At 34.4% G+C, this 15,738-nt stretch overlaps 2 protein-coding genes across 2 annotated transcripts in view; both read left to right on the forward strand.

The window, feature by feature from the left end:
- LOC117123396 (putative antiporter CaxA) overlaps window positions 1-2,168 on the forward strand; it is a 9,832-nt gene extending 7,664 nt beyond the window's left edge. The window contains exons 7-8 of the mRNA XM_033269296.1: window positions 10-111; window positions 370-2,168. Coding sequence (XP_033125187.1) covers window positions 10-111; window positions 370-707 — 440 coding nt within the window. The 3' untranslated portion in view covers window positions 708-2,168. The remainder of the gene's footprint in view (window positions 1-9; window positions 112-369) is intronic.
- Window positions 2,169-6,781: 4,613 nt separating this feature from the next.
- LOC117123397 lies at window positions 6,782-15,732 on the forward strand. The gene is made up of 8 exons (XM_033269297.1): window positions 6,782-6,920; window positions 7,591-7,679; window positions 8,339-8,768; window positions 10,043-10,167; window positions 10,417-10,567; window positions 13,626-13,772; window positions 13,982-14,204; window positions 14,919-15,732. Exons 1-8 carry the CDS (start codon window positions 6,782-6,784, stop codon window positions 15,178-15,180), a joined length of 1,566 nt encoding a protein of 521 aa, XP_033125188.1. The 3' UTR covers window positions 15,181-15,732.
- The last annotated feature ends 6 nt before the right edge of the window (window positions 15,733-15,738 follow it).

The following is a 15,738-nucleotide window of genomic DNA, read 5'->3' on the forward strand; positions in this document are numbered from 1 at the left end:
CAATTGCAGGTTATACAATACATCTGTCTGACAACGTGATGGGATTTACCTTTCTGGCTTTTGGCACCAGTCTACCTGACCTATTTGGATCTATATATGTTGCAAGGGATGGTAAGTTTTCTGATTGAAAAAAAAATCGATTCTAATTCACACGCATTTCAAAAGAATAGGCCTGTAATGTGAGGTGCAGAGATAAACCTTCGGCTTCCAGTCGAATGGTCATAAGTCGGAGCTAGGCAAATAGGCCTATATAATTAAAAAAAAAAAACCTTTTCGCATCAATACAAACACTTAAAAATTTATTAAATAATTTCTGCAGAAATGTCTACGGTACAACATTATTAAAACAAAAAATATTTTGTCCCATAGGATATGGTGATATGGCCGTTGCAAATATTATTGGTAGTAATATCTTTGAGGTGCTAGTCTGTCTAGGATTTCTGTGGTTTGTACGAATAGCAACCAACAGCAATTGGGAACCGATCGAAATCAGCAGTAACAGCCTTATTCTTATGTCTGCTGGCCTCTTTACTACTGTCATCGTTATAGTAGTAGCTCTCTGGTTGAAAGACTGGGTACTCGACAGAAAACTAGGTTTATGGTCGTTAGCCACGTATGTCATTTTCATGACAATAGTGATTCTATACGAACAGGGCCTATTGGGTTCAATTGCAGAATACCCGCTACCCACATGTCAAGTCGTATAGGAGTGTTTGTTCTTGTGTCATGAACGAATCGTAACATGCACCATTCGTCAAAGGAACATGTATGTAAGAGATATGCCTCATATGCAATTAATCGTATCATGGACTTATACATTTTAAAATGGATATTTTAGCTCTGTGCTCGCATGCAGTTGAACATTTAGGCAATAATAGTTTTAAAAGCCGAAAAGTTAAAAAAAAAAGAAGAATATTTCTAATTATTGTGTTTTCTAAGAAACCTTTATGTAAACCTGTTTAGACATACACTCAGTGAAGGCGCCACGCCGCTAAGGGAAGGGGATTTTTTACTTTACTGAATTCGACGTGAGCAGTTGCTTACCACGATCAATATCAGCAATGTATTGATATAACCTTATCTCTTATGGTATTAAAACGCCGCTTCTTATAAGTACTTATTATTGCTGTTTACAAACAAGCTACATTAAATTAAATGAACGAAGATATCAAGAAGATAACTTATATGTATACTTCGTAACCGGGTACCGTAGCCATTGAAATTTTGTAACTAAAACATTTTGTAACTAGAATATTTGGGTTTCAATATTTCCAGGTTACGAAATGTCCGCGGCAGAGTTAGGAATAATTACAGGTTACAAAATGGTTGGGTACGAAATGTAGACCCCACAACCCCAACATTCGCATCGTGTAGGCTAGTTGATTCTCCCACAAATTGTCTACAACAGCACAGAGCGCCACTTCAATTTAAAATTACCCATTGTACACTTACATTGTGGCATGCACGCAATAAGGCTTAAGATGGATATAAAAACAGTTTGCAAATATCCACATAAATCTTGGGATTCCAGTAATGAAATAAGTGAACGAAGCAAGAGGCTCCAAAGAGTACGAGCAAAGAATACATGGAATACTATCGAAAAAGCGTATAGCTTGGATTAGGGATTATGATAATCGTTTTATAACAAAAATATCATATATGTATTTTTCTCATTATTATCATATTTCATATGTATTTTTATAATTTTATATAATATAAAGCAGGGTCGATTAAATTGGTAAAATAACTGAACTGAATAACTGACTAACTGATTAATAAGGTCTATTTACATGGTAATTTTATTTAAATTTCTAATCATGTGCAATAAAAAATAAATAATGACAATTTCGAAGAAGGGCTTTTATGTCATTTTTTAGGACATGTATCCTTAGTTAAAGAGGCTCACTCATGAGTGAAAAAAACAAACTTTATGATTTCTTTTATATTTTGCAATTGGTTCTAACACTTAGACGCTCAATCGCGACCATGACGTCAGATTATAAGATATTGTGTTTTATGTTTTTGATATCACCGCCAAGATAAATCATAAACACGACAATATCAAATATAACATTGAATGAAGAAACGCCTGTATAACAGGAATATAATCGACTGATTTATAAGATAATGTATCCATACACTCCACTCATGAAATGAATATATTTACACAAAAAAAACAAAAAACAAAAACAAAAAAGCGATGTATGTAACTGACGCCAATCTGAGAATGTTGTTCATTACATTGATAATGTCTCGAAACTGACTTTGCGACGTCCATATATTTTACCTTAACGCATCGCTGATTCAATTTGCAGAAGTCCTCTTAATAATGGATAGTGTTTTAGCTTTAACCTGAATTATTTTGTCGACACAAGACATTATGTCGACATATTTTTGCTTTCTTGTTATTAGAAGAAAAATATTCTATAGCCTATAATGGATTGTTGTATACACTACAATTTTATAGTCATGAAAATATATACAGGTATGAAGTGATATTTTAACAATAATTGGATTTCAGTGTTTCTGATAAACTAAATATGCATTTAAGAAAGTATAATACATACTCCAAGTATTGAAATGCACGCCACCGTGGTGGGATTCAATATTTCGACATTAATTATGTCATCATCAGGAATGCATTTCAATACTTGGAGTATGTATTATACTTTCTTATCTGAGATTAATCAGTGGACCTTTCAAATATGCATTTCACAATAGCATATTTTTCTGAGTTTACATACGGTAGTTTTGAGTCATATTTTGTAAAGCTGATTTCCGAATTTATAGGAAACGCACACCATTTATTCATTTGTTAATCTTCAGGTCCGTAGCATGACTTAATTTGTGGGAGGTTCGTTTCAGTGGAAGTGCACCCTTTGGCTTGTATGATCTCCGATACTCGGAGAACATTGTAAATACATCTACGAATATCAATTTTTCGTTTTTAAATGCGGACCTTCTCCAGTTTTGGGATTGCCTTATATGGCAACGTCAATGCACAACTACTAGCTTAAGGATAGATTGGTGGTTAATGAAATTTAAGATTCTTTTTTTAATGTTATATTTATTTTTTTCTATGTGAAAAAAACGATGCATTATAGTAGCGATAAGTAAGTAAATGCATTGTGCAGACATAAAGAGTCTAAATTTATAATTTGCACATTTAAGTTTATTCCTTGTTAAATAGCAGATTAACCGCACAACTGACCCTATCTCATAAAAATAGCATTCCCTAAATGCAGTCTTTCTTTATTCGTTATATTCTTTATGAAGAGGAATTCTTCCCTCATCACAACACACATCTACTTCGCCCAATTCGTGGGCGAAAATACTTAACTTAAATACAGGGCCCCTCAGCACTATTTCGTCCCGGGCCCATTGACTCCTCGTTACACCGCTGGTCGTTACACGTTTCTCAAAAGACGTTTTTTACCAGCTAAACTATCAAATCACCAGTTAATATATCAACATCATCATGCTCATCATGCTATCATCATGCTATCATCATCATCATCATCATCACCATCACCATCACCATCATCATCATCATCATCACCATCACCATCACCATCATCATCATCCTCAACATCAACATCATCATCATCATCATCATCATCATCATCATATTCATCATCGTATATGTCATTAATAATAATAATATGCCGTTCTTATATAGCGCTTAATGCCTTTACAAAGCCTCTAAGCGCATCACATTAGCTTCGTCATCCTTATTCTCATTATTATCAATATTATATATAGTTTTCGAGTCTACCACTGATTGTGTGGTGTTTCAGACTAAAATAACGGACGGATAAGTGATGATTTAAAGGACAGAGTGTGTCCAAATAAAACAAAGGAATCAGAATGATTTAAGTGAGTTGACTGCCGTCTGCGCTGAACTAAAATACCAAGAAGAATATAATGAAACGAAACAATTTTAAATAGGAACGAAGATCTTTTAACAATAATAAATTAGACAAAGAGAGACATGAGATTGTTTTAAATACTTACATGTATTTTTTGGGCAAAAAGCAAATGACTATATCATTACAAGGATAAATTAATTAGCATGCATATTCAAGACGAGGACGGATAAGTGTAATGTATAACTTTTTTAATGTATGAGGATCGCAGGCAGTGTAGAAATATCTGTTGATAAACCTAATAATGTATTTGCCTATTTTGTAATGCTATGAATATGGTTATTCCAAGTCAGATCGTCTTGAATATGAATGCCAAGACATTTGAAACTAGATACTTGTTCAATTAAGACATTTTCAACATAAAATAAGTTTACAGTTTTATTTACTGTCCTTGAGATTTGTATGTACTTAGTTTAGGAAATGTAGGGATTTATCAAACTAGAAATCAGCTTAAATTCGTCTAAAGTCCATTTTTTGCTTAAGTCAGAGTTATCAATATTGCTAAGCTTTAAAATTGCTTAAAATTAAAAAGTCGATTGCGCATGCGCCATCTAAGACAATTTTAAGCTAAAGATTTTTGCTAAAATGGTTTAGTAAATCAGCTTCAAATGTTCTTAACTTTTTTGACTGAAGACATTTGCTAAGCTGAGATTCATAAATCCCGGGCCTGATCGTTTACCTATGTAGAAATTAGATCGATGTCATTCTGAATATTGCCTGTTGTAGACGATGATATGGGAGAATATAATAATATGTCATCCGCAAACAGGGTTAATTGGAATGCGAGGTGAGAATGGTAAATTTGTAACACTATCGATGTAGCTGAGAAACAGGAGTGGGCCAAAGATCGAGCTTTGCGGTGTCCATTCAGAATGACATCCATTCAACACTACATGCTGAAATCTATTTTCAAAGTAAGAACTTAATAATTTAAAAAGTACAGGGTTAATTTCAAGATGATAAAAATGATTCAACATAGATTGAAAAGGGACGGAATCGAAGGCTTTACTCAGATCAAAAAATATACATGCAACTTCTCGGGAAGAATCGGGAAGATTCCAGATGATTATGGCAGTCATGTACAACATTTTATGTGAGCAGAGGCAGTAGATCGTCCCTTCCATAAACCCATATTGAGCATGGGAGCAGGCTGGTTTCCCCCGGACGGTTTCACCCGGACACTTTCCCCCGGTATCCCCTCCCGACATTTCCCCCTCCGTGACATTTTCCCCTGGGCGTTCCCTCCCCCACAAATTGGACAATCTCCCCCAGACATTTGCCTACCCCTTTATTAAAAACTAATTTAAATTCAAGGAATACATCAAGATTTATATCATTGTTTTTACTAAATCTTTATTAAATCAACTGCACAAGTAACGACAGTATTTAAATGGTAATATTTAAGTAACAAAAACGAACAAAAAAAGAAACCAAAAACAATGAATTACATACATTAAGCCATTAAGTTTACTTTATTTAAATTTGCTAATATTTAGTTGCTATTTTCTTTTCATATATAATTGTTGTTATTGTTGTTTACGTTTAATTATAATATAACACAGTAATATTGACAATTTGATAATAAAAATTAAATAGTAACTGAAAATAAGCAAATACAAATAAAGCAAGCTTAATGGCTTAATGTCTGTAATTCATACTGCTGTTAAAGTTTGTTGCTGTTGCTTAAATATTACCATACTAAATTTATAACATTTTTATTACCTACTATTACTATGTAAATAGCTGCTGTTGTGTACTTTTGTTTAATCCTTATACCTCCATGTTTTCAATATTGTTTTGTGGTATATTACAATTAATTTGATAATAACAAAAATAAATGTCTTAATATAAAATTCATATTTCTTTTATGCTTGTTGTTATTTAAATATTACCATTTAAATATGGCTGTTAGTTGTGCAGTCGATTTAATAAAGATTTAATAAAAGAGATGACATAAATCTTGATGTATTCCTTGTATTTAAATTCGTGTTTTATAAAGAGAGGGGGAAATGTTCGGGGGTCAATTGTCCTAGAGGAAAAAGTCCGGGGGAAATGTCATGGGGTGAAGGGGGTGGGAATGTCCGGGGGGAAAATACCTGGGTAAAGTGTCCGGGGGAAATGTCGGGGGTGGAGGGGCGCAACCAGCCTAGGTCTATTGAGCATTACTGAATCCACCCAGTCCCAAATGATGATCAAATAAACAATCATGTGTCTTTCAGTCTTTCAAGAGGTTTGCTGAGATATGGCAATAAGGAAATGTTTCTATAATTAGCATCTCCTTCTTTCGAAATAGGTACAATATTAGATAATTTAAAAATAGACGGAAAATGGCCAAAGACGTGTCAATGACGGTGAAAGAATATTACAAAAGAAATAAATCATCATTCCAGAAATACCATCAGGCCCAGTAGCAGACTTATAATTGGAATCTCTAATTAACTTCTTTACTTCATCAGATGTACAAAAAACCTTTAATAATCATTAAACTAAGCTTCAGGAAAATGCTCAAAACCTGGATCAACATTAACTTCATTAAAACATTTTGAAAAATAGTCACTTAGTACATTGCTTTATCTGTGCTAAAACTATGTCATGTTATCTATTATAAGGTCAGAGATTGTGTTACGTTTGTTGTAATATTTATTATACCTTTCCAAAATTGTTTAGGTGTAGGTTTTTTGCACAGATTTTGAAAAAATTTAATTTTACTTTTTAAGAGTTTAACAACTGCGTTAATTTTCTATATTTGTTAAACGCACTCTGAGCTTGAGTTTTCATTGCTCTGCGTTAAGCCTGTTCCTTTTACGCATAATGTGAACATTGTTTTGGTAATCAAAGAAATATAATTTCTGCGGATGTTAACGTACTTGTGTGGAACAGAATCAGTTATAGTAGCCAAGAAACAGTCGTACCATATAGAACAGGTGGATTCAGAGTCAGGACTGTCAAAAAAATCAATAGGAGGCATGACCAAAGTTTCTGAGCATCCAATAGGTAACTCCGCAACGCAAGATAAATACGGTAAATTATGACGTCGTCTGTTAACGTTAAGGTTAACGTCGTGCGGCGAAAACTGCCTATTGTCTGCTTGATTGTAACGCAAGATACATGTTTTGACAAATTTGTCTTGTTTTATGTACATAAATATTATTAATATTATGAAAATTTAATATTTTTTTATCATCAGCATTATCATTAGGCCTATTTTTAGTTATTATCATCATCATATTCTCCAAATTTTCATCTACATCATAATGATCCTCATAAACATTACTAATATACCATTACCATCAACATCTCTTATCAATATTAGTATTATTTACTAATTTTTTTAATTATTATTATTATTATTATTAGTATTATTATTATTATTATTATTGTTGTTTTTGTTGTTGTTTTTGATATACAAATAGAAATAAAGACTTGAGATTGATATTCCGCCATCATTTGAAGATATGAGATAAATTCGCAGCAGAGATGGCGCTACACTGACTACAGTTAAATGCACGGAAATAGTGATATTGTGTGTGGGATTGGTTAGGTTTTATAACAAACGGTTCGTTGTAATGAAAATATATCCCTACCGATAAACGCTTTAACAACATGGTTTACACAGAGGGGCGCCAGTTTGGTATTTTCACTATCATTGTGGTTCTGGTTCTAGTTAGTTTACAGGTTGCGATTTTCTTGGAGATCCTGGAACTTAAACAACGAATAAATATTCTTGAAACTGAAAGAGATAATTCCGTGCGTGTAAGTATATAAACAACACATTTTACGATTTTACTTTTTCTTGAGGTGATTGTTGCTATAACTATTAACAATATTATCTTATTGATTTAAGGTTTTTTTTTAAATGATAATATTCAAAAGGATTTTTTTTTTTATTCTATGCCCTACTGATGGTGTAAAACAAGAATGTGTTCTATCTCCCATATTGTTTTCAATATACATAAACGAACTTGCTAACATGATAAAATGAGTAATTTAGGCATTTGCGTAAATGGAACGCACATTGGCTATCTGTTTTGGGCAGACGACGTCGTCCTATTAGCTAATGATAATGAAGAGCTCCAACGCATGCTTAACGTTGCAGCCAAATTTAGAGTGCCAAATTTAAACCTGCGTTTAATCAGGAAAAGTTCTTGTTATTGGTAAAATGATGCAAAAGCAAAAAATATGGAAGTTAGGAGACTTTATAATCAATGAGGCCGAAAACTACACCTATATAGAATGTTTTATATCTAGAAATTCATAAGATCATAAACAGATTGAAAATTATAGTAAAAGGTCATAGGCTGATCAGTTATATTCAACCAATAATTGATATCCAAAACGATTAGAACAGAGTGTAATATGGTAATGTCTTATGCAAATCACTAGCCATACAAACATAAACTATGCATGTGTAGTATGGGTTGGTGCTGATACCAAAGCATGGAAAGGCTTCAGATACAGATGGCAAGAATTTTATTAAAGGCACTTCGCAGCACGCCAAAGGAGCCTTGTACTGTGAACATGGCTGCAAAAGTCTAGAAATATACAAGATTGCCAAAGATTGGAATCGTTTGAAATGCATGTCTGTCAATAGATGGCCCAAACTTATGCACAATAATATTCACAAGTACGATAAAAGCAATCTAAAATGGAAGTGGGCAGCCCGTGTTCACGACATTTTATCAAGACAAATAACTGATAACAGCATTACAAATGGAGTCGATATTATCAAATATATAGATTTTATTCAGTCAATGGAATGGAAATCATCTCTTAATTGCTACAGAATGGTAAAGACAACGTATGGTTTAGAAAAATACTTGTTGGATGCCAATGACTTCATTGGTATAAGCTAAACATCAATTAAAAGCTTTTGTTAATGCTCGGCATTACAGGTTATTATTCTTATGATTTTATAACAGATAACAATGAAATTATATATGTGTGTGTGCTGTCTCTTATACAGACTTTCGTTATTCTACATTGAACTAAAACTTCTATACACTGTATCAGTCACATATTCAACTTTAATGCAAAGGTTTATATATTTTACACAAACCGGGCGCCCTAAATTTTTCCAAATTATATAAAAAAAAGAGAAAAAAGGAAAATTATTTTCAATCTGAAAGTCTGAGAGTGACATTTCTGGCCATCTAGATGTGCCTTAATATTAAATTTTCTTACCTCATTCCCAACATGGTTTAATGTAGTCTAGACCCCATCTGGGAAAATATCTCCCTGGGCTCCCTATATATCTAATCCCTGGATTCTCCACTGCAGACATAGCCTCCTCAGGGGCGGATTTAGGAGGGGGGGCGGCCCGGCCCCGGTCCCCCCTTTTGGGAGGTCAAAAAAAGAAAAAAAAAAGAAAAAAAGAAAGAAAAAAAAAATGATAGCCCACAACGCCTCAAATGTTATTTTCGGGCGTCTAGAACACAAAAATTTCGCGGGGGCATGCTCCCGGACCCCTAGGACATTGTTGTTTTCGGACCCCCTTTCGCCCCTCCCCCCCCCCATCTCTGGATCCGCCCCTGCTCCTCGACACACATACCGACTAAACAAGCAGACACCCCTCTTACACGCTTTAAACACTTGTATGAGCTCTTGACAAGCCTTCAGTGTTTCTAAATATGTTGTTCAGTGCGAATGACCCATTTAATGTTTGTTTCAATCTTGTTTCAAAGTTGCCTTAGACTATGGAGCCCAAGCGTAACATTGGTGTTCCAGTAGTAAATCCACTGTCGGAAGAGTGTTTTATCTTTCCTAATGTATTTGGTTTCAAACATTCTTAATATTAGATTCTTTGTTTCATGCGATATTTACCAAATCCAGGTTAGATACACATGCCCACCATTAAAATTCATTTTTAGCGTATAAAGTACATCATGTCACCACATGTTTCTCTCTGAACTAAACATTTTTTGGTATTATCACTTTGCCGAGGATAAACTTCAATTGTGTTTTTTTCTGGTCGCATAGTTAACAAAAGAAAAATATATATTATACGCACGTGAGACTCTCACTTTCAATAACGTGCGACTTTATAACTAGCCTATGCCAACAAAAGTATTCTTGGTAATTCATGGCTGGTAATATTTAAAACATTCTTTATTCTGCAGGATCTATTGGACTAAGAGGACTTCAAGGACCTCAGGGAATCCGAGGTTCTGATGGCCGAGATGGTAGAGATGGGATGCCAGGCCTTCCAGGGGTGCCAGGGTCGGCAGGACCAAGAGGAACAAAGGTAGGATACGGAATATACGCGTGGTTTTCATTTAACTTCGTATTATAATATTTCGTTCCCTAATCTTTATTCATGCCATCCCTTCCTTCTCCTTAACTGTTACGGTTCAATCGATTCTCCTGTTTTTAAAATATAAAACGTCCTATATTTTGTGCTAACATTGTAGAAGTTCATCAGTAATGAGGATGGTAACGATGATCTTTTATTATGTCATCTATTTTCATCTTATATTTTTGAATATATATTTAGGGGGAGAAAGGTCTGAATGGTTTAATGGGACCACCTGGACCCCAAGGATTTCCGGGACAGAAGGGTGATCGAGGTGTTGATGGCCCACCGGGTGACGACTGCACCTTAAACAACACAGCTATCTCCGTCATGCTGGATGTCTTATTCCGTGGTAATCATTTTGTGTTTATTCATATGTTTATTTAAAATCCAAAGCTCACGAGTAAAAAATTATATAAAAAAAAGCTTTAGAGTTTAAAGGAGAAGTTTACCGATTTCATCTAATTTGAGAACAGATTTTAGCAGTTTTAGTACATATTAGGCCTATCACAATTTAGGCCTATCACAATTTTGAAATTACGAATCTCGTGCGCGTTCGTTAAGCCGGTCACTCACTACGCCCGACGTCGTCGGCCGACGAGATTCTAGGAGAACGCAACACCACGATGGCGCGTAACGGATCGTTTTGATGACGATCTCGCTGTACAATTCGCTTGTGTCCTTGGGCAAGGCACTTTATATACAGTTGCCTCTCTCCACCCTGGAGTGCAAGTGGGTACCTGCTAGGTTCGAACACAACTGTGCTGATTACTAGCTGCAATATTATGGAATTCTCTCCAAGGAGCTGAGTATGTGTTCCATACGGATGTTTGATCCAATGACCGGGGTAGTAATATGTTCAGCGCATTGAGAGCTTGTTTTTATATGCGCTATATAAGAATGAACTATTATTATTATTATTATTATTATTATTATTATTATTATTATTATTATTATTATTATTATTATTATTATTATTATTATTATTATTATTATTATTATTATCATCATCATCATCATTATTATTATTATTATTATTATTATTACTATTATTATTATTATTATCTGTTCAGACGGCGACCGACAATCAACAGACGGCGTCGCGTCGTCTAACGCTCACATAGAGCGGAGCTAGATTCGTTATTATTTAACACAACATATAATTGAATAGATCACCCATTATTTATATATAATGTATTTACGTCTACAAGATTATATGTAAATAATTGCATTAACGTTTTCATTATTTATATATAATTAGTTTACTGATTTCATTATATATAAATAATGAAAGGGTAACCAAACATTATTTATATATAATAAGGTTACTGGTTTCATTATACTGTATATAAATAATGAAAGGGTAACACATCATTATATATAAATAATGAAAATTAACTTACCATTATTTATATATAATAAGTTCACTGATTCCATTATATATAAATAATGAAAAGGTAACAAATCATTATATATAAATAATGAAAAGTAACTTACAAGTATTTATATATATATAATAAGTTCACTGATTTCATTATATATAAATAACGAATTGACTTCAAACTCATTATATATAAATAACTGTTTTCATTATATATTATATGTAAATAATAGCTTTCGCAAGACCATTATGTATATAATGCTTGGACTTGAAACTCATCATATGTATATAATGCACATGTGTTATCGTGTCAAGGTCATTATATCTAAATAATGGTTTCTTACTGCCAATTATATATAAATAACCGTTGAGGTCGAGCGCCATTATATATACTAAATAATGACATCGTAGGAAGTCATGGTTTATAAATAATTCGTTATGCAAATTACGAAGTAATAAATATTCATCAGTGCTCTAAAGTTACAATTAGGGCCTATTGTGTGTGGTCTACAGGTCGCAGACCATCACCAATCGAAAATGGCACAGCAAGGGATACAGCAGATTATTGAATCTGCTGTACTGACCCCAAAGTGAACGCCGCGGCCCTCTGGAATCTCAGATTTGAGTCTGTCGTGTCCGGGTCCGGGACAATGTCCGGGGAAATGTCCGGATCAGCTGCTGGTGATAGGCATAATAAAGAAGTTCATCAACTTTGTGGTTCACTTTGTGGTTCTCTTAATTGATTTGAGATTTGCATGTACAGCAGATTCAATCAGTGATGGAGCCAGGATCTGCCCGACAGGGCTAAAGGCCCCGACAGGGGTGGGGCTAGTGGAGCAATCGAGCCTCACTTGGCTAAGGGCCAGGGAGCCGCCTACGGCCCCGGTGGGGTCCAGGGGGCTACACACCCTAGAAGCCACGGATATTTGACGAATTATGGCGAATTGTTATTACTTATTTGATAGGCATCGAGCTACTATAATATAACTTCATGTAGGCTATGTTTTCTAATGTCGAAATGAGCTTCCAAAACCAAAACATTTTAAATAAAACAAGAAACAAATAGTAGGCCTATGCAATGTAACCATCTAATTTATTTTCAAATCCTCTTTCTTTGAAGTGAAATCCTTTTTTGCACGAAATCTGACAACCACGCTGTCAATATCTTGGTTGCTTCCCCTATCGCGATGTATTTCAAGCATCATGTGGCTATCTAAACGAGTCTTTGTCATAACAGAATGCAAATTAATTTTAATTAGTCTCATTGAACTTATTATTATTATTATTATTATTATTATTATTATTATTTTTATTATTATTATTATTATTATTATTATTATTATTATTGTAAGAATTTCATTTTCAACATCATTTGATTTCATCTCTCATGAAAATAGAGAAAAGAAAAAAAAAGAAAGTTGGATGGAGCGATGCACTACGTCATCACAAATTTGGTCGAAATCGTCTATAGCGAACGCGCACGAGATTTGTAATTTCAGAGGTGGTACAATATATACCTTATTATTCTAAAACAGATCTCAAATTATTTAAAATTAGTAAACTTCTCCTTCAAATATAAATTAAAGACAAACCAACAGGTTATCAGTATGTAAGTGAATGGGCTACATGTGTATTTTGTTTTTTATAGTTTAAATAATTATAATTTATGTAATGATTTTGGAGTAGCATGTCTTGTAGCGACAGTGGTTCTATTGCTTTTTTGTTTTTGTTCTGTATTGTCCTGCTAATTATAATAAAACAAATACAATAATGATTTATCAATCATACTGTACGTCATTAACATTGTCTAGAACAGCACAATTCTATCCTAAAAATTATTTCCTTATCTGGCTTCTACTTGTTAGGCCTATGACCTTTGGTCATGTTTAATTGTTTTTAGTTTAGATTAGGACATTGATCAGCATTAGGACATTAAATGAGGCCACGTCATTGACGGCAATATATCAATAACGATTATATGACAAGATGATTGTAATTAGTATAAAATCATTCAATTTATCTCTTGCAGCAAATACTCATGTCCCTGAATCATCAACCCGTCAACCAGCTTTGCAGAACATTGCGAATGTTCTAGGAGGTGGAGGCACAATGTATGTCCGGTGGGGTCGCACAACATGTCCTACAGCGGACACAGGGGCAAAACTGGTATACGATGGTAAGAATCATTTATTTTATATGATTTATTTTTGATGAAATTACTTGTTCAGCACACATTTGCAGGATGGAATTAAACAGATAACGAGCATCTTAACCACGAAGCGAGTATTTATTAGGCCTATTGTTAAAAAAGTAATTAATAATTACTAATTAAGTATTTCACCGTGGAAGCACTGTTCATAACTTCAGTTATATAATGTATTACAGGTATAATTGCTAGTGGGTACTTTTCGCACGCTGGTGGGGGTGGAAACTACCTGTGTTTACCAAAAGATCCGGAGTGGGGAAATTACAAGGACGGACATCAGTTGAACGCTTACATCTACGGCGCTGAATACGAAGTAGCTGCGTTTAATCCATTCTCCACGGACAATGCGGAAGATTTGCACAACCACGATGCACCGTGTGCAATTTGCTACGTGCCAAAGAGGTTAGAAGGGTTTTTAATTTGACCGATAGTCTATTTATCAGGGGCGGAGCCAGGATTTGCCCGACAGGAGGGTCACCTATGTTCCCGACGAGAGCAAAGTGGGCATGATCGGTCGTCTTTTCTTCTTTTTTTTTATCCTACTGTAGTATATTCCTCTTTTGACATTAACGTTGATACATTGTGTGTGGAATTATCCGAGTCGTCCCATGTTTCCTATTCTGAATTGAACTCACTCCACTAAAATCAATTGAACACGACCAAAGGTCATATGCGTAACAAGTAGAAGTCAGATAAGGAAATATTTTTTAGGAAAATTACTCCTGGGACTTTCATCTTATATTACTGCAAAATTTCCGTTTTGGAAAAATCGCACGCAATGAGAATGGTGTAAAACGTAGTATCAATTTAATAAACATAGGTAAACAGCGTAAAAAGTGTTTACATGAAGAATTGTCAAGTTAGAAACACTTTCCATAATGTTGTTCAACGGCACTCAACTCATTCTACATTTAATTTTATCGTTCGTTCACCAGATGATGGTTATTCTGTAGGTAGGTGACTGACCTGGGTAATGACTATTTAATCCTTCCCTGCACAACTAGCTGTCACTTTGACACCAATAATATATATTTCAGCGGAAGAATTAAAGACTACAATGCTAACCACATCCTTGTGAACATGTCTCATTTAACTTTTGGATTTTCCCCGATTTAGGAGTGTGAAGTTAATGATTCCGGCCAGGAAGTCGTGCCCCGAAAATTGGACACGAGAATATCATGGGTATATTGTCTCATCCCACTACCAAGCCCATCGCTCTGAATATATATGCGTTGATGAAGCCCCCGAGACGCGCCAGGGTACCTATACAAATACAGAAGGAGTCCGCCTGAACCCAGTCGAAGGTAGCTGCGGCAGTCTGCCTTGCTCGCCGTATGTGAACGGTCGCGAATTGACATGTGTCACCTGTACTATTTAAAGGAAGCTTAAACGACACCATTAGGCCTATAACACAATTTAACAAACATAGTCTCCTACTTATATTTTTCGTATTATTATTATTAGGCCTATTGTTATTATTATTATTTACATTTTGTGTTAAATATCTTGGATACTTACTTGATAACGATCTCAATGATAAAGCAATGGCCATGTCTATTATTTAAAAAATCAATGGCCATTTCAAATTTTTATGCCGTAATATTAAAGTCCTTGATCAAAGGACTTGGAAATTATTATGTAATGCTCTTATCCAAAGTCACCAAGATTATGCTTCCACTTCGTGTTATCCTAATCCAAAACCAGACTGTTCGTTTTTTTCCCCCAAGAAATGGTTCACGTGACCATATGGGTAAAATTAAACTAGACATTGGATATTTACAGGGTGGAACTGTTACAAATATCCTTGCATGAGTAACCACTTTGAAAGAATTAATAGTTTCCACAATTATCACACTAGGAATAGTCAGTTAAACTTTAGGGTTCCCTCAGTCTGCAATTGGTAAATGCAATACCACTTATTACTATAGTATTAAAG

Source organism: Anneissia japonica, unplaced genomic scaffold (assembly GCF_011630105.1).
Source record: "Anneissia japonica isolate Jap-2015-1 unplaced genomic scaffold, ASM1163010v1 scaffold287579_len849171_cov184, whole genome shotgun sequence".
NCBI lineage: Eukaryota > Metazoa > Echinodermata > Crinoidea > Comatulida > Comatulidae > Anneissia > Anneissia japonica.